The 25,355-nt window shown below is 39.1% G+C and overlaps 1 protein-coding gene across 2 annotated transcripts in view; it reads left to right on the plus strand.

The window, feature by feature from the left end:
- LOC127578793 (sterile alpha motif domain-containing protein 10-like) overlaps positions 1 to 15,491 on the plus strand; it is a 79,545-nt gene extending 64,054 nt beyond the window's left edge. For both annotated transcript variants that reach the window (XM_052031246.1, XM_052031247.1), the window contains exon 5: positions 5,411 to 15,491. In XM_052031246.1, coding sequence (XP_051887206.1) covers positions 5,411 to 5,433 — 23 coding nt within the window. In that variant the 3' untranslated portion in view covers positions 5,434 to 15,491. The remainder of the gene's footprint in view (positions 1 to 5,410) is intronic.
- Positions 15,492 to 25,355: the final 9,864 nt, after the last annotated feature.

The raw sequence follows: 25,355 nt of genomic DNA on the forward strand, positions 1-25,355 counted from the left end.
TGTCATCAGAACTGGGAAAACATTTTTGGAGAGTTTTGTTTAGATAAAAGCAGGAGGCACGAAGGGAACAAAGGGGGAAGTCTTTGCGAATGAGCAGAGCCGGAGTTGAAACAAGTGGTGATGGAGCAGGCTGAAAGAAGATGGCAAAGGACAGTGAATAATAAAGGACATGTTTAGGAGAGGTGCAAATGGAAGGAAAAATTAAATCTGAAATTACTGGAAGAAGAGACAAAAAAAAACATGAATGCTGGTGAAATTCAGGGCTGGATTAGTGGATTATTTGGTATTATTGGATTCAGTCCTGAAGGTTGTAAATGTGCCTAGTCAGAAGAGGAACTGCTGTTCCTAAAGCATTCAGTTGAACAATGAAGGAGGCTGAAAACCTCAATGTGGATGTGGGATGGAGAAGTAAAGTGACAGACAACTACAAGTTTGGGTCACTCTAGAGGAATGAAATGGAGGTATTCTGCAATGTGGTCACTTAATTTGTTTTCCTGATGTGGAGGCCATATTGTGAGCACCAAATGCAGTTCATTAAATTGCAAGAAATACAAATGAATTGCTCCTTCATTCACCTGGTGTTTCATCTCCTGAATGTGTGACGAAAATGGGAAGAGGGGTGTGAGTTGACGGAGGTGGAATGATGGACCAGAGAATCCAAGGGAGAATGACTATTTTGGAATGCTGAAAGAGGAGGTAGGGAAGGGGAAGTGACATGATCCATTGAATACGGATGGTGGTGAGATTGAAGGTGGGGACAAAGGAACCATATCCATACTCTGAGGGTGAAAGTAGAAGTGCAGGAAGTGGGATAGGAGGAAGTGTAGTCAAGGTAGTTGTGGGAGTCTGTGAGATTCTACTGGATAACCTTCCCTGAAACAGAGATAGAGAAGTTGAGATAGGACCTGTGCAGTACTGAGATCATGCATCCTGTAAAGAGGCAGACATAGGTAACATGGATCCATGCAAGTACCCACTATTACATTTTTGATTTGGAGAGCATGGATGAGGTTAAAGGAGTACTACACAAGTCCCCTCCCTCACCCTTTTTCTGCTGCATTGTTGCTGCTTCCTGCTCTCACACAAAACCAGAAAATTTCGTCAGCTTTGCTTCCATTTTCCAACCTGCTCTCATCTTCACATGGTTTGTCTCTGATTCTTCCCTTTCCTTTCTCAACTTCTCTATCTCCATTTCAGGGGATGGGTTACTGAAAGGAGAATTTGTTCAATATGTGAATGAGTTCAGCCAGGCAAATAAGGATGGCACTGGAGGTTGGGCCTCTCTTCAAGGAAGAAGTAAAGGGTTCTCAGGGCATCCTGGTATAGGATAGTGGTGGAAAGGAATGGCTATCCATGGCAAAAATGAGACTGTTGGGATCAGGGAAATAAAAGTTGTTTAAGTAGCAGAAGGCATCAGAAGTGTCATCGATGTAGGTGAGCAGTCGTGGGATGAGGGGCGAGAGAGTAGAGAAAAGTTAGGAAAAAAGTAGTTCTGTGGGACAACAAGATGTGGAAGTGATGGGTCTACCTGGATAATCCTGCTTGTGGAACATAGAAAAGAGTAGAAGTGGATTGTGTGTCCTTGGGGGAGTACGAGGCTAAAGGCTATGAAGGAAAGATCTCCAAAGGAAATTAGGTCAAACATTGGCCTGTTCTGTCATGGGGTCATGGTCCTGAGGGAGGTATGAGGAAGTGTAAGAGAGCTGGAGATCTGCCTCTGCAAGCAGGTTTTGGTATGCCATACAACAAAGACACCAGCCTTGAATGGAAATAAGTAAATTTAACCTCAAAATCAAGTTCTTCAGCTCATTCATTCTGAGTGTCTGTCCACGTGTAAGTCACTCTCTTTTTGTTTCTCTTTCTTTCTATCCCCCCTCTACCAATCATATTTGAGTATCTCTTTCTCTCTAAATATCCATACCTTTTTGTCTTTTTTTTTATCTCTGCAACTGTTTTTTTCCTTATTCATACACTTAGTCCTTGTCTTCGCCTCTCTTCCCCCTTTGCTCTCTGCCAGTTGAAGGATAGTCAAGCTGAATATTTAGTTATTGATCCTTGATAAACTGCTTAAATCATGATGAATTAATATTTATGCATCGCTCATATATAGACCAGTGAATACAATAGACAGTAATGGATTGTATCTTAAAGCTGTTGCTGCCATAAAGTTTATGACCAACCACTTGAATATTTTGATAAAGCTTCAAGGAAATAACAGAGCATCAGTCTACAGGTCCAAGGATTATTTCTCAATCTGTTCAGCTGCTGTCATGGAAAAGTTGTGCAGTTCAGCGTGATTGATGGAAAAGATTGTCCTCTGTGCCTGCATCTGTCTTTAGGACAACAGCAATGTCAGCAGGTTCTGCAACTCCAACAGCAGCAAAGCTGAAGAATATGACAGGAGCAAATGTATTGGCAATGATGCAACATTTAGAGCCGAGGGGATTGACAACGGGATCACAGTCACTGCCTCTGCTTAACATGAACAATATTTAGACAGTGGTGATGTACAGCACTCATTTGCAGGCCTCCAATCAATATATTAGGGACATACACTTCTGTTTTGACATCATCACTGGAGTGCGTATTGGGTATGTGGTGTTGTATGTCTAATAAACTATTTTTGATGCCCAGAAAAACATCTGGACTACAGGACAGTCAACCAGTCTCCATGTCCAATCATTCAGACCTGGAAGTGCACTTCCAACTCTGAATGAATTTGTGTGCCAGGAGTTCAATTTAATTATCACTTGTCCTCCTTGGACCCTGAGCCAGCATTTCCAGAATCTGGAATAATTTGTTCAAAACTCTTATCTCATCTTGGTAATGACACTCTGGGTACTCACTGAGCAGCTTTTACACAGCTGCAAAATGAACAGCTGCAATGTGATTACTTTAATTCACCATTTTTGATGGTCGAATCTTCGTATTTTTCCATAAACTGTTCAAGTTGAAAGTGGAATGGGAAGAAAGTGGGTGGTGTAATGTTACTGTCTGTAAATTGGCCTGAAACTGGACTGGCCTGTCTGTAACTGCTGTTATTTCCTTGCATAACCATGATTAACCTTGGGACGTCTATGTGAATCTGGAATTCACACAGTTGTGATCCCCACAGAGTCCTGAGATGGAGCTCAATAATTTTGCTAATTCTAGTGGGGAATCTGCAGGCTCAGTCTACTGTAGGGAGTACTTCCCCATTCATTTCAATGGAGGGGAATGGCAGTAGGGTATTAACAACGAGGTATATAGAACTTCACTGATAGTTGTGATATTTATTTTTATATTTAAATGATACAAATTTTAACCCTCCTTTATAAATGTAAATGAATCAAGAACATGGTATTGATTCATAAATATATATAGATGATTTCTTGTCCCTAGTTTTACAATTTGAATTCTGAAAGCTCAAGAAATGTCTAGGGATCTGTAAACTCTGTGCCTGATAATTATGGGTAAAAGCATTGGTTGGTGAAGTTTGGTTCCTGATCTGTGCCGAGATAAGTGATTTCACTGGTGGTGCTACAATTGGCATCAAACTAGGGAGAGCTAAGATTTTCACTCCTATTTTTTACCCTGAACTTGTTCTCAAAATGTGTGAATTATGGATGATATAGGATTGGCATGATACACCTGATCATGTGGTCTACAAATAATGTTTGTAGACCACATGATGATACATACAAATAATGTGGTCTACAAATTCAGACCTGAAGGACAGCCGAAGAAAGGTATTGGTATTGGTTTATTATTGTCACTTGTACCAAGGTACAGTAAAAAGCTTGTCTTACAAACCGATCATATAGGTCAATTCATTACACAGTGCAGTTACATTGAGAGTACGGAGTGCGTTGATGTAGTACAGGTAAAAACAATAACAGTACAGAGTAAAGTGTCACAGCTACAGATGATGTGCAGTGCAATAAGGTGCAGGGTCACAACAAGGTAGATCGTGAGGTCATAGTCCATCTCATTGTATAAGGGAACTGTTCAATAGTCTTATCACAGTGGGGTAGAAACTGTCCTTAAGTCTGGTGGTACGTGCCCTCAGGCTCCTGTACCTTCTACCCGATGGAAGAGGAGAGAAGAGAGAATGTCCCAGGTGGGTGGGGTCTTTGATTATGCTGGCTGCTACACCAAGACAACGAGAGGTAAGACAGAGTCCAAGGAGGGGAGGCTGGTGTCCGTGATGCGCTGGGCTGTGTCCACAACTCTCTGCAGCTTCTTGCGGTCTTGGGCAGAGCAGTTGCCATACCAAGCCGTGATATATCCAGATAGGATGCTTTCTATGGTGCATTGGTAAAAGTTGGTGAGAGTCAAAGGGGACAAACCAAATTTCTTTAGCCTCCTGAGGAAGTAGAGGCGCTGGTGAGCTTTCTTGGCCATGGCATCTACGTAATTTGTCCAGGACAGGCTGTTGGTGATGTTCACTCCCAGGAACTTAAAGCTGTCAACCCTCTCAACCTCAGCACCATTGATGTACACAGGTGCATGTACACTGCCCCCTTTCCTGAAGTCAATGACCAGCTCTTTAGTTTTGTTGGCATTGAGGGAAAGGTTGTTGTCATGACACCATTCCACTAAGCTCTGTATCTCCTTCCTGTACTCCAACTCATCGCTGTTTGAGATACGGCCTACAACAGTGGTATCGTCTGCAAACTTGTAGATGGAGTTAGAGCAGAATCTGGCCACACAGTCGTGAGTGTATAGGGAGTAGATTACAGGCCTGAGGACCCAGCCTTGTGGGGCACCAGTGTTGAGGATAATCGTGCCGGAGGTATTGCTGCCTATCCTCACTGATTGCGGCCTGTTTGTTAGAAAGTCAAGGATCGAGTTACAGGGGGAGGTGTTGAGTCCTAGGTCTCAGAGTCTGGTGACAAGCTTGCTTGGAATTACTGTATTGAAGGCAGAGCAGTAGTCAATAAACAATAGTCTAACATATGTGTCTTTACTGTCCAGATGCTCCAGAGCTGAGTGTAGGGCCAGGGAGATAGCATCCACTGTAGACCTGCTTCGCTGATAGGTAATCAACCTGAAACATTAACTCTGTTTCTCTCACCACAGATGCTGCCTGGCAAACTGAGTTTTCTGGTATTTTTGTTTTTATTTCAGATTTTCAGCATCTCTCGATTTTTGCTTTTTGGACAGGTGTTGGGAATGTGCCAAACACCTTTGTAAATATGCTCCCCAATGAATCATTCAGTGTGGTAAAAAAAATTAAAGATGACTGGAAGCAAAATAATAAAAAAATGATCAGTATGTAATCAACTTTTTCATCCGGTGGATGCATCACAACATGCACCTGATTTCCTGTTCAGCAAATTTACACACCAATCAAAAACTACAAAAGATAAGTAGATGTTTATGCCTTCCTGTTGTCAGTGTTATTCATGCTCTGTTTCTTTCTTTTCAGCCTCATTTGACAATGGCTCCTAGCTGAAACCTCCTTGCTGTGAAAGAGTGGACCTTCAATACCATGGGATGATCTGTGGGGAGTAGATTTGAAACTGTGGAGAATCACGCAGTGAATTAATGTGATCATTCTACAACAGAGAAACTCCAGTCTAAGCTGATTTACAAAACTTCATGATAATTTACTTATTCAGCTTTAAGGCAAAAAAAAACAACACTGAATTTTTTCTTTTATAGTTTTGAAAATTAAATACAAAAATCCAGTCAACTGATAGTGGTGATTGAAAGGTGCTACAACCCACGAATTTACTCTGTTATGTTTGACATCCACCCCTGTTAATAGTTTGTTGTAACACTGGGTAGGGAGTTCATTATTCTTTTGCAAGACATTAAAATGAAACTGCTCCTGAAATGTATAATTCAAGCCTTCAAGTCTTATCCAGGGTTCCTATTAATCTACAATAGTATCTGAGTTATTTCAATGTTACCACTGCAGATTTAACTTTTTGTAACATAAAATATTGACCAGTGAAAAGAATGCCTCATGAAAGTTCTGGTAACATTTTAAAATAAAACCTTTATTTCACTATGCCAGTACTTGGCTCCTTAAGACAAAACCAAATTAAAAACTGGTACAAGGTCAGCTGTAACAATGGGATTATCTGAACACAAACTCCAGAAGGGATGTAAAGTGAATATGGCCAATCTGGTCACTTCACCTTAATGGGAAAGAAGACTTTTATTAAGCATCATTAAAAAGATTCAAAGAAAAGTCAGTACTTTATGACTGAAGAACTAGTTTCCATTGATGGAGTAGGAAATGAAGTAAATAATGGAGACTTAGCTCTGTTATTTTCATCAAAAGCAAACAGTAATTTAAATATTTCCATTTTAATATTGCATGTGACTGAGGAGGAAATATGATCTTTGTGTATACATGTAAATAGTTGTTATATAAGTCACTAGTATGAACACCTTATTACATATGGAAGAGAATTTGCAATGGGAATATTCAGCAAAAAAGTAAATATTAGTTCAAGGCACAGTTTTGGAATGGTTATTTTAATAAATTCCACTGAGAATCAGGTTTTGAAACACCTGCCATATCTACAGTTGTCTTTGGCTGTACCTTATGCTTATGTCACTCATGATAAAAAGTAAAAGCTCCCAAAAGAGTCCTAAATTGTTAGTTTTCAGTGAGATACTGTTATCTCAGATTTGGAGATTTGGAAGTCCTGTGTCTTAATGCTGCCGTAAAAATGTAACATGCATACTACATAATATGGCTTGTATTGCTCAAATAAGTTACATGTTCAAAATTAGTATACTAACATCATAGCAAATAATGAACAGCATTAAAGAAAATACCACTCACTGTGATCTGGAGGTGCTACTACTACTTGAAGAGGGCAGTGTTCATACAAACAATCAATTCTATCTCCATTTGGAGATAATTCCAAGATAAATGTGGTCAAGGCTAAACATAGCACCTTGACTGTAGATAGGGGTTGAACATGCCTCCTTGAAAGCATGACTCCCTGCTGAGATCATGGAATTAACCCTTGTACGTGACATTGCATGACAAGTAGTCAGAAGAACCTCCGCACTCATGATTTGAACAGCGTTTTTTTGATTTTTTTTCATTGTCAGTTGATATATATCAATTTTGTGCTGCTGCTTGTGCTGAGTTCAACAGACACACTTCTTTCGGCAAAAATAGCCCAGAAAATTTACTTGAAAATGAAAAAAATTGCAGATGATGTAAATCTGAAATAAAACAGAAAATGCTGGAAAAGGCAGCATCTGTGGAAAAAGAAGCAGTTATCATTTCAGGATCAAAAAAACAAGTTACTTTTCAGTAGCATAGAATATGAGGGTGGGGGTTGGGGGAAGGAATATCTCTGACAGGGTGAGACCAAATGACTAAATGTAGCAGTTAAAAGCACATTGTGCTTCTTTGTCCATGTACTGTGTTGCTAATAGCTAGGCTGTGGGGCATTCCCAGCAGGGCAGACTATGCTAGAAGAAGAAGAAAAAGAAAAACTGAATCAAAATGATGAATGGCAGAAAAGCTCAGAGCTGATACAAACAGAAAGAGCCAAAGTTGGAGAATTCAATGTTGAATACTGAAGGCTGCAATGTGTCAGAAAGAAGATGACACATTGTTCCTCAAGCTTGCACTGAGCCTTGTTGAAACAGTGCAGCAGGGCACAGACGGAGAGGTCAGAGTGAAAATGGAATGGAAATTTAAAGTGGCAGGTGTCAGGAAGCTCAGTATCACTCCTGTCAACTGAATGCAGGTTCTCCACATAGTGACCGCCCAATTTATGTTGGGTTTCTCAGATGTGGAGGAGACCACATTGTGAACACCAAATGCAGAAGAAGTACAAGTGAATTTCTGCTTTACCTGGAAAGACTGTTAGGGTCCGTGGATAGTGGGAAAGAAAGAGGTGAAGGGACAGTACCATAAGAGTTACCATACAAGTACCAAAAGACAGGGAGTGTTTGATAGGGACAGAAGGGCAGACCAAGGAGTTGCAAAGGGAATGATTCCTTCAAAATGGGGAAAGATCAAGGGAGGGGAATATGTATCTGGTTGTGGAATCTTGTTGGAACTGGTGGAAATTGTGAACGATGATCCATTGGATGCAGAAACTAGGTAGATGGAAGGTGAGGACCAGGAAAATTCTCTTCTTGCTCTGTCCAGGAGGAAAGGAGAGGCAAGGGAAATTTGTGAGATGCAGTCAAGGACTCTGTCCACTGTGGTTGTGAGGAAGCCACAATTCAGGAAGAGGGAAGATATATATGGAATGACTCACCATCAGAGCAATCATGGTGGAGACAAAAGAATTGGGAGACTGGTGCGAAATGAAAGTCTTACAGGAGATGGGGTGAGAGGAAGCATAGCTGAGATTGTTGTGGGAGTCTGTGGGCTTTTAACTGAGGTATTTAGCTAGCCAATCGCTTGAGTTGGAGATAAAGGAATCCAAAAGTGAAGGGAAATGTGATGAAATTTTCAATAAACTCTCTACTCGAGGAACTCAGTGGATCAAGCAGCATTTGTGGGAGGAAAGGAATTATCGCTGTTTTGAGCTGAAATCCTTGACTCTATCCTGTCTCCTCTTTTAAACTCCAGGCTGATGAGATTTTCAAGTTCTGTATGTGCAGGAAGCAGTGCCAAAACAGTTGTCGATGTGCCAGGAAAAGAAATGAGCACAAGGGCCTGAGTAGGACTGAAGCAGACTGTTCCACATATCCCACAAAAAGACAGGTGTAGTTTGGGTCTATGTGAGTACCAATAGCCACACCTTTGATTTGGAGAAAGTGGGTGAATGGAAGGAGAAGTTGTTCAATGTGTCACATATTTGAGAAAATTTATCTTCTCTGCATTGATTAATTACAATTATGGAGATTTGCAGTAAATATTTTTTGCTAAACTCCACTATGCTGTTTATGGGATACTACCAATCTGTCATCTCCTACCAACACAGAAACAACTTCAGCATGAATAGGAACAAATTCTTACCACACTTATGAAACTACATTTTTAGCAAGTGCAGCACATTTGTAAAAGTTGACTGTTGGCTTCAGTTCAAATTCAAATTAAAAATCATTGAAGATTACAATTAAAGAATTTAAGATTGGCAATAAGAGGAGAATAACACCAATTTCTTGTGAGTGAGTGAGCATAGGACTCAAGGCCCACCTATAGCAATGAGGCACAAGATTCCTCTGTCTGTTAAAATATTTATACCAAATTAATTTGACAATTACAATCTAATTTCATAACAGCACTAGACAACAACACAAAGCCATCCATAAGCTAGCAGCTGAGGTGGTGAGGTTGAAAATTAGAGGGTTGGCTATGAATTTATAGCCCTAACCCGTGTTCCTGTCCACTAAAAGTACAGGCTCACTGAATGTACACTGAGATTGAAAATCTTGTGAAGGATACAATAAGACTGGCCTTCTTTTCAGTGAGCAAATGAATATAAATCCATCAGAATACAGCTTAGGCTACAGACCAGATGACACCTCCTGAATGTAAATGACAGTATGTAACTGAGGTTGCACACTGAAACAGTATGTTTAGAATAATTACAAAGTTATTTATTTCTTTGAAATATCATAAACCATAGCATCTCTCCTGTGCTAACTTGGAATTGACCTTTGAAGTACTATTGCTTATTTCATATTAATTAATGAGCTTCCACTAATTTCTCTGACTAGCTTTATGTTCTTGATGTCTTCCGACTGAGCGCTCCATTGTGCAATACCACTGAGGGCAAAATTCCAAAATAACTTAAAGATATCTCAGAACAAGATAGCATCTAAAATATATCTCTTATAACTAGATTTGATGGTTGCAAAATTCAGAAAAGTTTCCTCACTTAAATACTGCTGCCAAAAAACACACTTCATAAGAGTTCCCACAGATGGTTTTGCATGCGAATGATTTTTGGCCAAGTTTGATGCTGGCTTGCGGTGTTATGAGTGGGAGCTGTGAAAGTTGTGAGCACAGGGAAGGGGCTGTAGATGATGACATATTTGTGGTGGGAGAGCAAAAGCTGTAAACAGAGCTGTTCATGAAATGGCCAAATGTGATCTTGCATACAGGATAAACATGAATGTCTTTTGCAGCCAGCAATATGTTGAACACTACTTCTTTACCCTGCTGTTCCTCCTGAATAATGCCTGGATGGGACCTTCATCCTTTTATTTCTTCTTATTGGGAGGTCTCTTGGGATCAAGGATGATTCGCTTCCACTCTGGTTTGGGGATCCTGGGGTAACTAGTGAAGCCAATGTACAAACTACAGACTCTTCCACAGATGGACCAGGAGATGCCTGATGGTGCTGATGGATGAGTATTTTATGAGGTGGAGTACTCCTTCTGCCACTTATGCAGGGCTTCATTGTGCTCCCAATGCATGGTCTTCAAATTCTCAATATCATCCCAAACGTGCCTTCTCCACTTTGAGTGGTCATAATGAGAGATTCCTCAGTGGAGAAGTTATATTTTTTCAAGGAAGCTTTGACTACATCCTTGAATCTTCCTCTGTCTAACTGGTAATCCCTTCCCATAACAGAGTCCAGATTAGAGTGCCTATTTCGGGAGTCTTATGCCAGGCATGCATAACCAATGAAGCTAAATGATTGTAAACAGCACCTCATGGTTGGGGATGTTGGCCTAGGAGAGACATTGATGTTGGCTCAATTATCCTTCCATTTGATTCGGAGAGTTTTTCAGAGACAGCATTAGTGTTACCTTTCCAGTGCCTCAGTGTGCCTGCTGTGAGTGGTCCAGGTCTCAGAAGTATAGAGGAGGGCAAGGATCAAGAATTTATATTGTTGGAGGGTGGTGTTATACACCAGATTAGTTTTCTGAGACTTTCTTACTGCAATGTTGTAGCTCATCTCTAGTGAATGTTCCATGAGAATGGAGCTAATCATCAGAACTAAAGGGATAGCATTCAGCACACAATTTAAGAATCCTCTTTAAACATGATAGATTAGATTGATAGATTTAAACATGGTAGATTGATAGGTCTTTCAGATCTCAATGTTTCTTCAATCCAATGGTTTTATAGATGATTTCATTGCAACATTGTTCAGTTGGGGTCCTGGGAAAGTACCAAGGCATTAGTTGTTGAGACTTTAAAGAATAGCATTTACTACTAAGGATACACCAAACTTTCAGGGTTTTAAAAAAACATACTAGCATGTTAAGCTATCTTAAATGCACAGCTGGTGGAAAAAGCACTGCTTATAAGATGCTGTATAAACCCTGTTACACATTAAGGGAAAGACATTCTTTCTTATTTGTGTAGATATACTAATGAATGGTTAATGTAGTGGCTTTTATGGTCCTATCCAGAACATTTTGGATTTTGCAAAATCCTGATATGAAGTAAAATTACAGTATTCTTGCCCTTTTACTATAAAAAAGAACCTCCTGATTTTGTTCATTCTATGTAAGGCTTGTTTTATGCATTTGAGCATCACAGTCTCAGGTTACAGATATTCCCTGTGACAGCCCAGAATGACCCTATCATTTAGAAGCTGAAAACTAATAGTATCTTTCAGAAAAGGCAGGAATAATTGACACAAGATAGATAGAAAATGGGTGCTAGTGGAAAAAAAACATTTTTGGACTGTACCAAAAACTGGATCAACTTGCCCCTTTGAACATAACTTTGTAAAACTACCTAACAACTCTGCACATCAGTTTTATATTGTAGCAACTTTTGTCATGATTGAAGCACATAAATGAGTCTGGATTATAAGGAATGATGTATTGAATAGTTTTATGTCATTACCACCTTATTTTAATGTGTCCACCTAAGCACTGACAAGTATTTCAATTGGAAATGGTGGAAATTCAACATTGTTGAAGTTATCAGGATTCCAGTGTAACTGATCCTTGATTTATTTTCTGCTCTGACATGTTGATCCAACTATACAATGTAATATAGAGGCTTTATTTCACACATAGTGTGTGACTTAGGTTCTCTGTGCAGAGAAAAGCATACCAAGTGATTGACCTTTGTTTCATGTTGGGCAGCTGGCAGAAATGATAGAAATCATATGGCACAATAATGAAAATAATTTAGTAATCTCTATTTCTCTGCAGATGAATTTATACATTTTGATGCAACCCTCAGTGGAATTCTAACTAGCACTGTACAATATATAAATCTGAGTAGTTAAGAGTATTGTGCAAAGTTACAGGTAAAAATAATTACACCGCACTAGCCTATGTATTGTATGAATTTTTCATTGAGTGAGGAAGGCTGTTCCTGTGCCCAACTAGATGTCAGTATGAATGTGATGATGCCTGTGTTGTTTTGAGGGGTTGCAAACAGCCAACATTTATTGATGAGATCACAGAACATGTTGACTGCATGCAAACCCTTGTTAGTCATGTCAGTCTAACCAAAATTGGCAAGTGTGACTGCACTACTCCCTGTTTAATAGTTCAAAACAAAAAAAAAGATAGATGTTGGTAAAAGGTAGAAATGTAGGTAGAGTATTTAGCAGAGTTCAGTACTCATTAGAGTTATTGGATCTCTCCAAAAATTAGTAAAGTAGTTTGGGACAACATATAATAGAAGATCAATTTGTTTCACTTGTCATGGCCCAGCTGAATGTCATGATTCAGGAGTTCGTACAGTCTTCTATGACTGAACAGTTCATGCGACACCACAATAGTGACTAATGAATAATGCAAGCTTGCAGAGGAAGAGATTGGTGTTGAGAAAATTAGTGTTGGTTGATTTGAATGAACCCCCTGCAGAATGCAACAAGGCCTTCAGAACATTTACTTGGCTTTTAATTAGTGTCTACGTTTTGTGCCAAGCTACTTTAACCTGCACTATTTTGTGCAGGATTTTATCAGTAGAGAGCACATGTGCATAGAAAAGTATTTTGCATGTTATAATTGAAATTAATAGGCTGGGTAAATATGTCCTGTTATGGAGTATCCTGTAATAAAGTTAAAGCCAAAAAGAAGATGCTGGTTTGAATAAAAGAATAAGAGATAATTAAAGATATTAATGACTGTCATGTTATAATGCAAGGATTCACATGGAACCATCTACCACTAAGGTTAATGCTATTTTCTGCACTTCTAGTGATAGTCACCATTTTCACATTGTGGTATTTGGATGATTTCTCAAAGACATGAAATGTCCAACACTAAAATCAGCAGCCAATTTTATTTTGAAATTCCAGAGCATTCCCTTGGTGGCCACTGACAGAAGACAGAAAATTGGCACAAGGCAGGACTGCACAAATGTGATTGATTTATGATATGGAAAGAAGTTACACTGTTGAATTTGCCAATGTGGGCCAGCCTAACTTTAATATTTGTGTGTTAGGTCAAAATAAGAATAGATCTTCAAAATCAAGGTCATAAAAAAGAATAGTAATATCTCTGTATGGGTTTATTTTCATGTAGAATAAAGTGATTGAAGGGCTTAGGGCAACAATGCAGCACAAAACTGAAATGAAAAAAAATGTCCATCATGATAAAATGAGGCAAAAGTAGATAGGTTCTATATTGGACTTTAATATTCTTAAGATTTTGATATGGTAAAGTGAGGCTTGCAATGAATTTCCTTTGCATCAATAAAACTAACACAGAGGCTGAGTTTATTACTTAAAAATCTAAAGGCTAGTCTGAAGAAAATTTAATATGGGCATTAAAAAAGTGAGCCGTGATAAAAAACTAAACAAATAAGAAGGTCTGAACCGAGAATTTTCTACTGCCTAGAACAATAACATGTTTTTAAAAAGTATTTTCATTATCTTCCCTGTTAATAAATTCTCACATGATCATCAAAACTAGGAAAGCATTTCAAATACCAAAATGTGACAACTTTTTGGTAAGATGGATGCTGATGGATGAAGCTGGGCTTTGTTCTGAACATTGCATTTTTTCAGGATGTCCAGCACCTACCAAATGAAGTAAATTAAAAAGCTTTATGCTTTCACAACAGATACTGGGTTATTGAGCTGCATATGTATACTGTATGTGGTTAGTGGGCAGGAATTAAGTCAGTATTATATTAGAGAAAGAAATCAGAAAATGTTTTCTATTTGCAGGAAAAACATAAATAAGTTTACTATGTTGCATAAGGCAACCATTACAAACCTCCTACATTGTGCATGTCGGGACCTTTTATCTCACCAATATCTCATACATAAAATCTGGAATTGATTGATTGATACTATATTAAATAATCTTTAATAATACATTTAAAACTACTTTAATTTGATGATACATGTAATATATTTTTACTATCTTTTTATTTGACAGATCACTGTTAGAAAAATACCATGCACGGTCAAAGGGTGACATGAAAAGCATATTGATGATCATCAGGGATTTGTAAAAATTCATATTTCACTCTTTAATGGCCAGTAAATATAAGCCTGGAAAATGCAGGAAGTCCTGCCTGCAATTCATTTTTCTTATTATGTTATTTATTGTATAAATATGCATGTTAAAGAGTATTAACAAACTTAACATTTTATAATGGTTAATGTACCCAACAAAAGACTGAATGATCTTTGTTATAGTTGTATTACAAATGGAGGTTAGTTCTCTCTTCCTGAATTTTAATAAGGTTACATTTCAAAACTATGCTTTCCTATGATATTACAGGAAAAAAGAAAATAATGTAAAATTATCCTTGATTGTTTTTTCCAGAAAATCTATAACCCACAGTTGACAATAATTAGATAAACATTATTGTAAAAATGGATTGTGTTGTAAAATTATATAGTGTGTCGATATGTTTGTTGTAAATTTATTACTGTCGTCTACAATACACATAAGGGTAGATTTTATGAACTGGAGCTTAGAATTTTATGCAATGGGAATACATATAAGAAATTTGAGTAGTGCTGTAAAATTAATAGGGAACTCAATGGGTTCTGCTGTCTCTGTGCCTACATTTCAGGTACGCAACCTTGTCATGCCAAGCTTTGTGCTGGGACTGTTAATTTGTAACATCTACCCTATAAAATCAAAATGACATTGAAAAATGTACTGTGCTTAACACAACTGATAGATTTATAAAGCTTTCCATGTTACTTTGACCGATTCAAACCTTATTCCTTTACCTTTTGACATTGAAGCACAGGGCAAATTTTATTGATCATGCTGTACTTTGATATTTGTTGGGGAAGTAACCTTCTTTATGTTGATCCTGGAGCATCCATTCTTAGCTGTCCATAGATAAAATCAGCTGGCAGGCCTAAAAATGCAGCTGTCTTGAGTGGCACTTAGTCTGTTCACAATTTTTTCCTTCACAATTGTTCCTTTCGATTCAGCACATAGCTAACATAAAGCACAATGAATACTCATATGAGCACTCACCAGCCTTATCGTATCATGGCTATTATACCATCAGTTTTTATTAGCATCAGACTTGGTTCTGCTGTTCGGAGATAATGAAATTTTCCCCCGTGTTTCCTCAGCAACAATCACAGATTATTTTGAAAATTGCAGCTGAAAAAAATCATATTAAAGTTTACTATATTTGAAGCATTTTGTCTTAATTCAATAATTTTAAATGTTCGCCAATGTATATAAATACAAAGTAATTTTCAAATATGTTTTGCTTCGGCAACTGAATTGACTTCTCATTTACAATTATATGGACAAATGGGTCATATTCATGGCATGTTGCGTACAGTGGCACCACAGTGGTTAAATTACAGGACAAGTAATCTAAAGGCCCAGGCGAACAATCCAGAGCCATGACTTTAAACCCACCATGGCAGCTATGGAATTTAAATTAACTAGATAATCTGAAATTTTAAAAACATTTTAAAAATACTAGGCTTAGTAGTGGTGACACAAAACAGCCAGAGGCTCAGTATCCTGCAGTGAGTCACCTCCTGACACTCCAAGGCCTTTCCATCAGCTCTGAGCCAGAAATTAGGAGTAGGTTGGAAAACCTCCACTTGGCTCGATGAATGCAGTGCCAACAGCACTCGTGGAGCTTGATACTATCCAGGAGAAAGCTGCCTGCTTGATCAGCTCCTGATCTACCACCTTAAATATTCATTCCCTACGTCACCATCTACAATAGTTGGAGGTGAACCATGTACGAAATTCTAGAGAAATTAGACAGCACCTCCCTAACCCAAAACCAAGACGGGCAAGGGTAGGAATACATGGAAACACCACTACCTGCAGATTCCCGTCCAGACTTAGAAATGTATCACTGTTTCTTCTTAGCTGCTGCTTTTTAGTCCTGGAATTCCCTACCCAGTAATACTGTGGTAGTATCTTCACCAGAAAGACTGCAGTGAATAAAAAGGTGACTCACCACTGCATTTTCAAGGGCAATTAAGTCTGGACAATAAATGCAAGCTTAATTTTTGAAATCTGCTTCCTCAAAAATGAGTAGAAAATAAATAACAATTTAAGGTATTCTCGTAGGTAAGAGTAGGTGTTAATTGTTTAAAACATACATGCCGAGGCTAGTAAATGTGAGTTGTCCCAAAGTAGAAGCTGTGAACCACTGTGGATTTCCAGAACTGAAGGAGGCAAAGACAATACTTGCTGTTTTCAAAGGACGATTAATATTGAAGAACATGCTGTGTTTCATGGAGACATGTTCAAAAATCAGACACTGGGCCCTGGAAAGGAATATTCAGAGAAATGACATACTCACCCAGAAGTATATAGGATGAGAGGGGTAAATAAGAGTTAGGCCATTTAGGATAGAGATGAGGAGGAACTTTTTTCAAAGGGATGTAAACTTTTGGAATGCTCTACCTCAGAGAGCTGTGGAGGATGAATCATTGAATATGTTCAAGACCAAGGTGGACATATTTCTGGACTATGAAGAAACAAGGATAATGGGGAAAAGTCAGGAAAGTGAAGTAGAGGCCAAGATCAGATCAGCCATGATCTCACTGAATGGCAGAGCAAACTGCATGACCTGCTCCTACTTCTTATGTTCCTAAGGTTTTAAAAAAGAAAATTCCTGATTATGGACCCAGATGGCTAGAAGGTACAGGATGAAGAGAAGTATATGCATGAGAGACCAGAGTCAAAGATGCAATGAACTTGGAGGTGAACAGCAAGACTAGAAAAAAAACTTGTGATGGGAAATGACAAACAAGGAAGAAACTTTAAGAAAGTTGGGAGACAATGACTTCACCCTAGAGAAAATTATGTCTCATTTAACATCTTAAAAACAAAGCTAGGTTAACCGTATTGGCAATATACATGGAACCTAAACTGCTGTCTGCACTTGAAGTGTGCAAGAAAGATGAGTGGGACAATGACAGATCCTTGGAGCTCTCAACAAGTGACAGTATCAGGGCAAGAAAAGCTGCTTTGAATATTCTTAATGATCAGGTATCCACAGCTATTTGGGTGAAGAATTCCAAAGATTCACAACCCTCTGAGTAAATGGATAACAGTCCTGAGACTGTTCTCCTCAGTTCTAAAGCCTACCTTGTTATTGCTTTTTATTTGCACTATTTATTTACTTTTGTAACTTACAGTAATTTTATGTCTTTGCACTGTACTGCTGCTGTAAAACAACAAATTTCACATCATATAAGTCAGTGATAATAAATCTGATTCTAATTCTGACTCTTAAGTCCATTAATGAGATCACTGTTCAGAGGATATGAGCCTAATCTGGTCCATCTTTCCTCGTCAGACAATGCCTTATTCCAGGAATCTCTGAAGCTTTGTTGCACTGTTTCCAAGTCAATCCTTCATTAAATAAAGAGGCAAAAACTGAATGCAATATTTCATGTATGGTTTTATCAAAGCCCTGTACCATTGTACTAACGGTCCTCTGCTTTTGTCCTTCACTTTGCATAATAATAATTAGTATAATTTTTAAAAATCAAGTGATGGTCTACTACTCACCACATGGCTACAGAACTGATCATTGAATTGAAACAATAACTCTGTTTCTTTCTCTCTACAGATGTGCCTGACCTGCTGAGTATTTCCAGCACTGTATGTTGCTATTATAGTTTGATAAGAAAAGTTACTTGCTGCAGAGTGCAGTGGCCAATGGCTTGAGTTCTGGTGCTGTGGGGAACAGGATTCACCAGTCATAATAGTAATGAACCTTGTCAAATTGCAAGATCGTGGAAACTGGACATCATGTGGCAACACTCTGTGTTACCCAGGGCTTTGTTTGATTCTAACAGAATGTACAACACAAGATTAGAAATATATTTTCATTGCAAATATAGATTTACATTATTCATGAATTTGCAGCTATTCAAACTAAAATCATTATCATTAATGACATAGCCATGAAACATGGGATAAATGTGTACAATTCATTAATACATTCATCTGAAATTATTTTCTCTTATATTTTTGTGGGAGTGTTACCCTGTTTACTTTTTTAAATAAGTGCTTAATCTGGAATAACACTGTTCAATTTCAGAAGAATGCAACATACTTTCACACGTGAATCAGAATCAGAATTATTATCACTGATTTATATGACATGATGTTTGTTATTTTCCAGCAGCAGTAAAGACATAAAATTACTATAAATTACAAAAGTAAATAAGTAGTGCAAAAAAAAGGAAAAACAAGGTAGTGTTCTTGGCTTCGTAGACTGTTCAGAAATCCGATGGTGGAGGGGAAGAAGCTGTTCCTGAATTGTTGAGTATGAATCTTCAGGCTCCTGTATCTCCTCGCCGATGGTAGTAACAAGAAGAGGACATGTCCTGGATGGTGAAGGTCCTTAGTGATGGATGCCACTTTCTTGAGGCATCACCTCTTGAAGATGTCCTCGATGGCAGGGAGGGTTGTGCCCGTGGTGGTGCTGGCTGAGTCTATACCCCTCTGGATCCTGCGCATTGGAGCAACCAGTCAGAATGTCCTCCACCATACATCTGTCAAAATTTTAAGAGTCTTTGGTGACATACCGAATCTCCTCAAACTCCCAACAAAGTAGAGCCTTCTTCGTAATTGCATCAATGTATTGGGCCGAGGATAGATCCTCTGAGATGTTGATGCCCAGGAACTTGAAGCTGCTCACCCTTTTCACCACTGACCCCCTCAATGAGGACTGGTGTGTGCTCTCCCGACTTCCCCTTCCTGAAGTCCACAATCAATTCCTTGGTCTTGGTGACATTGAGTGGGAGGTTGATATTCTGACACCACTCAACCAGCCAATCTATCTCACTCTTGTATGCCTCCTCGTCACCATCTGAGCTTCTACCAACAACAGTAGTGTCATTGGCGAATTTATAGATGGTGTTTGAGCTGTGCTTAACCACACAGTCGTGAGTTGGAGAGAGTAGAGCAGTGGGCTAAGCACGTATCCTTGAGGTGCACCTGTGTTGATTGTCAGCGAGTATGCAAAATAATATCCAAATATAAGTGAATATCCAAAAGTGTGATTTCAGAAATACAGTTAATTAAGGAAAAATAAATTTAAACCTATGGATAATATTAATATCAAAAAAAATCTGATACATCAAACAATCCAAGATCAAGGAATGTTGTGCAGATTGGATAAGAAAGTGTGTGATCAGAAAAAGAGATCTTGCTGTAGAGAAATTTAGTTTATATCCCATCCTACTGAAGAAAGCTGCACAAAGGCTACCATTCTTAAGAAAAAGAAAGATTATTGTCAGAAACATCAGTTTATATTTGGATTGTTGCATTTATATTTGGAATCAATCGGCATATATCAAAAGATCATGGAACTATGTTATACAGTGGTAATTTTTGCAAAAAAAAGCAGAACTTGCAGATCTCTGAGAGTTGGGGTAGGGGGAGTGTGGGAGCAAAGTATCAGTTCGAGGAGGCACAGTTGTATAGTGGTTAAGTTATGGGGTCTGAGAATTTAAATTAATTAATTAAACTTGGCTTTTTTTTAGATCTAGAGTATACAAATAATAAGATTGCCATAAAAATCCACCTGGTTCACTAGTCTCCTCGGGAGGGAAAATCACCATCCTTAGGCCACATGTGACTCCAGATCCACCAATGTGGTTGATTCTTAACTCCTCCATTCAGGGGCAATTAGCTTTGCCAGCAACATACACAAAGAGTGAACAGATAACTGAAGAATTGATAACCAGGTTCTATCCCTAATTCTAGGGCCTCTATCCAATAGAGGGCTTTCAATCAATCAAAATGAAGACTGCACAGTTTCTATGACAGATCACTAATTCACAACACTGCTTTTACACGTGGATAACAAGTTGACAATATTTCTTAATATGAATTTATTTATGTATGCCTGTGTGTGACTATTGGTTTACATTTCCCCACAATTAGGATTGAATGTTGAAACAAATTATTATGGAACATTTGAGTTTCGCCTGATTATGGATCATTTAAGAAATGATGGGCTGACTTTCAAGCACAGATGTTAGTGTGTTCTAAATGGTTAACAAATAGCACAAACTTCGCCTAAATGGTAATGAGGCAAGAAGCACATAATTTGCATAATTATCCAAAGCTCCAGGTGCAGATTAGGACGTGGTGGAAACAGAAAAATGCATACAATGGAATTGAAATGGAAACAGACAAATAAAAAGAAATGGCTGTCTTAGGGTGAAAACATCTATGCAACTTTTGAAAAGATTTAAAAGTCACCTCATTGCATCTCCTTGCTTTAGTATAAGTGAAAGAGAGGAAAGCCAAGTGGTGACAAGCAGAGGTGAAAATGTTTATTGAAAAATGTTACTGTAGGCAAATGCTCAGCAATCTAATACAAAGAACTGTGGAATTGAAGATGATGCTACAGAGGTTATCAGTAATACACTGGACTAGTTCATCAATCCACATTTGCATTGATCAACATTGCAGCCAACCTAAAGGTGGGAGTATGTTTTGGATTTGATCGTTACAAGCTTTCTGTTGGCTTATCTACAAATGTGCCTACAGCAGATGGCAGAGTTTTGCATCTTCATCTACTTCTGCAAACCCAAGCCTGTTGCAACATTCATTGCAACATTCTGTGGAGACTTTAATACAACCTGTCCCCCCAAACCATGCTGCTTCTATTCTTGACTTTCTCTCTTTTTTCTACCCCACTTTCTTTTTTTCTTTCCTTACCTTTGACCCATCCCCTGGTGGATCTGCTCTCCCCTCCTCCCCCACACCTGCCTATCACTATCTCTTACCTGCATCTACCTGTCACCACCCTGCCTCCCCTCTTTTGTCCACCTATCACTGCTCTGCTTTTCCCTCCGATATATTGGGCTTCCCCTTTTCATATCTTCAGTCCTAAAGAAGGGTCCTGACCTGAAACGTTGACCGCCCGCTTTTCTCCACGGATGCTGCCTGGCCTGCCGAATTCCTCCGGTATCAGAGTGTTTTTCATCTAGATTCCATCATCTGCAGTCCTTTATTTCTCTAGGATTAAGGAAAACCCCAAGGTGTTCTACACGTATGTGAAGAATGGATGACTAGAGTGAGGGTAGGACCGATCAGGGATAAAAGAGAAAACATGTGCCTGGAGTCGGAAGAGGTAAGGAGGTCCTTAATGAATAACTTGCTTCAGTATTTACCAGTGATACAGACCTTGACATTTGTGAGGATGGCGTACAACAGGCTGATATGCTAGAGCATGTCAACGTGAGGAAAGAGGATGTGCTAGAGCTATTGAAAAACATTAGGATAGATAAGTCACCAGGGCCAGACAGGATATATCCAGGGTTATTACGGGAAGTGAGGAAAGAGATTGCTGCACTTTTGGCAATGATCTTTGCATCCTCACTGGCCACAGGAGTAGTCCCAAATGATTGGCGGGTGGCAAATGTTGTTCCTTTGTTCAAGAAAGGGAGTCAGGATAACCCTGAGAATTATAGGCCAGTGAGTCTTATTTCAGTGGTGGGAAACTACTGGAGAAGATTCTTAGAGACAGGATTTATGAGCATTTGGAGAAGCATAGGCTGATTAGGGACAGTCAGCATGGCTTTGTGAGGGGCAGGTTGTGCCTCACGAGCCTGATTAAATTCTTCAAGGATGTGACAAAGCACATTGATGAAGGTAGAGCAGTGGATGTTGTGTACATGGATTTTAGTAAGGTGTTTGATAAAGTTCCTCGTGGAAGGTTTATTCAGAAAGTCAGGAGGCATGGGATCCAGGGAAACTTGACTGTGTGGATTCAGAATTGGCTCGCCCATAGTTCAAGAGCCAAGAGGTAATGTTGCAGCTCTATAAAACTCTGGTTAGACCACACTTGGAGTATTGTGTTCAGTTCTGGTCACCTCATTATAGAAAGGATGTGGAAGCTTTAGAGAAGGTGCAGAGGAGATTTACTAAGATGCTGCCTGGATTGGAGAGCATGTCTTATGAGGATAGGCTGAGCGAGCTAGGGCTTTTCTCTTTAGAGCAAAGGAGGATGAGAGATGACTTGATAGAGGTGTACAAGGTGTTAAGAGGCATAGATTGATTGAACAGTCAGAGGCTTTTTCCCAGGGTGAAAATGGCTAACAAGAGGGGGCATAATTTTAAGGTGATTGGAGGAAGGTATGGGGGGATGTCAGAGGTAAGTTTTTTTACACAGAGAGTGGTGGGTGCATGGAACGCACTGCCGGCAGAGGTGGTGGAGGCAGATACATTAGGGACTTTTAGATAGGCACATGAATGATAGAGAAATGGAGGTCTATGTGGGAGGGAAGGGTTAGATAGATCTTAAAGCAGGATAAAATGTCAGCACAACATCGTGGGCCAAAGGGCTTGTACTGTGCTGTAATGTTCTATGTTCCATGTATTGATTCCTTTCCTTTTTAAAGTGTCTTTGTTACCCCACACTTTACCTTGTCCTGTAAATCTCTCTGATTGTGATGATGATACATTATCCTTCAACATCTTCTCTCCAACGTCCATCTCAAAGGTCTTCCGTGGACCAACCTTACATGTCAGTTTATGTTTCAGATGGATAATTTTTTTTGGACCACAGTGGAAATTAGAGTAATGAAGATCGGGAAGGAAATTGGAGCTGAAGCCAAAGGTCTGATCATTAGTTAGCATGGAACAGGAAGATTATGCTATTATTAAGTGGCTGAAGGTACATTGCAGGAGGGAAGACTTTAAATTCTGGAGACGTACGTGCTGGTTCTAGGAGAGATTAGAACACAAAAAAAAGGAATAAGAACAGGAGTAGGCTGAACATTTTCTCCCAGGGCTGATCTCTCCTGGGCAAATTTTACCTGTGCAACTTCACTCTGACCCATGCTGCTCCTCTCACTATCTCCCGCTACAGTAAAACTCTTATACTATCCAACTATTGGAAAATCTCTGGAGTTCAGCATCTGCTCAGCAGGTGCCAATTCCCACATTCTCTTCCACACACTGTAGTCCTGGTACCTGCAATTCCTCTTACATACCAAAGCCCTGTTTCCCTTGCTCCTTTGAAACTTCCCTGGTTTTCAGTGCTCCCTTAACTTATCAGGCCATGTTTCCCATGCTTGCTTTAAATTACCAGGGCTTGTCTCTTACAGTCCCTCTAAACTATCTGGAGTCATTGGAAAATCGATTGTTCTACTGCATAAATCTAAAAAGCGGTGAATTAAAAGTGCATAGGGGTATTGGTGCATTAATAATGCACCGCTTTGGTGCATTAATAAGAATAACATCCAAAAGTCTGCAAATTCTGCTGGTCTGGTATCACCAAAGTCCCAAGTGTAGCAGATTAATGGAGCTTTATTGTACTGCTGTCTCCCAGGGCAGATTTTACCCACACTGTTTAAATCCCTCTCTCCCAGGTCTCGACTCATCCATGTTGCTCTCCCCATTTTCTCAGGGCAAGTCTCTCTCCCAGCCACTTTTATCGACTTATCTCTGTTTGCTCTCTTCCTGGGTCTCTTTAATCCCTGTTTTCTATTTTCTCTCTCGCGATCTCTCAACAGTGTGTTATATTATTGCCACAAAGCAGAAACCACTTTGTAAGTCGCAGTTCCAAATGTGCATATCGTGAGAAAATCGTTAAAACTGGAACAGTAATTTGGATGATCGCTTTCTGTTTTATTCATTATTATCTCAGTTAATCACTGGAATTTGGGTGACATTCTACATTTTTACAGCCCATACTATAATTGTTACAAACTTTTGTTGTGCAATGCTTTTTAAGTAAGACGCATACAAAGCACTTCACCTAAGTGCAAATGTTTGCAACATTTGTGCAGCCTCTATCGGTTATGTGGCATCCTTGTTTTTTCTGTGTAGACCAAATGATATAGCATGGGTAGGGTTGCCTCCTAGTGTTCTCAAACATACAGGCACTCTGTTGTGAAAATGAATGCAGTGTTGCCCTTCTTACCAAATTGTTCTTACATCTTCAATGTTCATTCTTTTGGCTTCCAAGATTGAGGTTCATGTCAGAACTATAAATAATGTAATTAACAGTACTCTTAGAAAATAGCTGCAGCAAGATTAATTTGTACTACTGGTGTAAATCTGGCAATTTCATGGCATGCAATTAATTTCAAAGGTCTGCCTTGCAGTGAGGTTGCAATTATTTTAGGTTTGTTGAGACTAATGGTGCAAATCATCCAGCAATTTGAGAAGAATCAGACCTAATAGTGTATTTCTTCTTCAGCTTAGATTACAGGATTTTTTTTTCCTTATTGTTAATTTGTCATTACTTTTCCAGCAATTTACGGCCATTGCCTTACAGCTCCAGTTTATAGACATAATTTCCCAAATGCATGCAATCGGCTGAAAAGCTTATCCACCAGCCAGATGTATTAAATAATCACAGACAGCTGCCCTTAATTTTCCATTCGTTAAGTCATAATATTAGCTTGAAGAACTTGGATTGAATATCCTCTAAATACTTTTATGCAGTTTTTCCTTCATGCTAAAAGAGCAGAGCTAAAATAGGCCTCTTTAAATATGTCCTTTCCCCACCAATATTATTTCTCACTGTGCAATTAATATTGTTGGAAGCCTATAATATTACTTATTCAGTGGCATTACCTTGGCCAAGTCCAACTCTTCTCCCCTCCTCCCCCCCCACACTAATATACGAGGGGTTACCATTGACCAAAAACTCACTTGGACCAGTCTCATCACTACTGTGGGTGCAAGAGCAGGTCAGAGGCTGGATATCCATTGTTGAGTGATTAATTTACTGATACCCCAAGCTTCACATCATCTGTAAGGCAGAAGTCAGGAGCTTGATGGAATACTCTCCACTTCGTGACTGCATCTCTAATAAGAAGTTCAATAATATACAGGTCAAAGTGTAAACATTCATTCTCTCCTCCATCATCCTCTCCACCATCAAATGTGTGCCGTGTACAAAGTGCATGGTGGTTACTTGTCTAAGCTCCTCTGATAGCACCTCCCAAATCCATGAACTCTAATGCCAAGAAGGACAAGTGCAGCAGGTGGTTGGGAACATCATCAGATATATGTTTCTCTCCAAGTCATGCACCCTCCTGACTTTCAAATATATCAGCATTCCTTCGTTG

The sequence above is a fragment of the Pristis pectinata genome, chromosome 16 (assembly GCF_009764475.1).
Source record: "Pristis pectinata isolate sPriPec2 chromosome 16, sPriPec2.1.pri, whole genome shotgun sequence".
Classification (NCBI taxonomy): Eukaryota; Metazoa; Chordata; class Chondrichthyes; order Rhinopristiformes; family Pristidae; genus Pristis; species Pristis pectinata.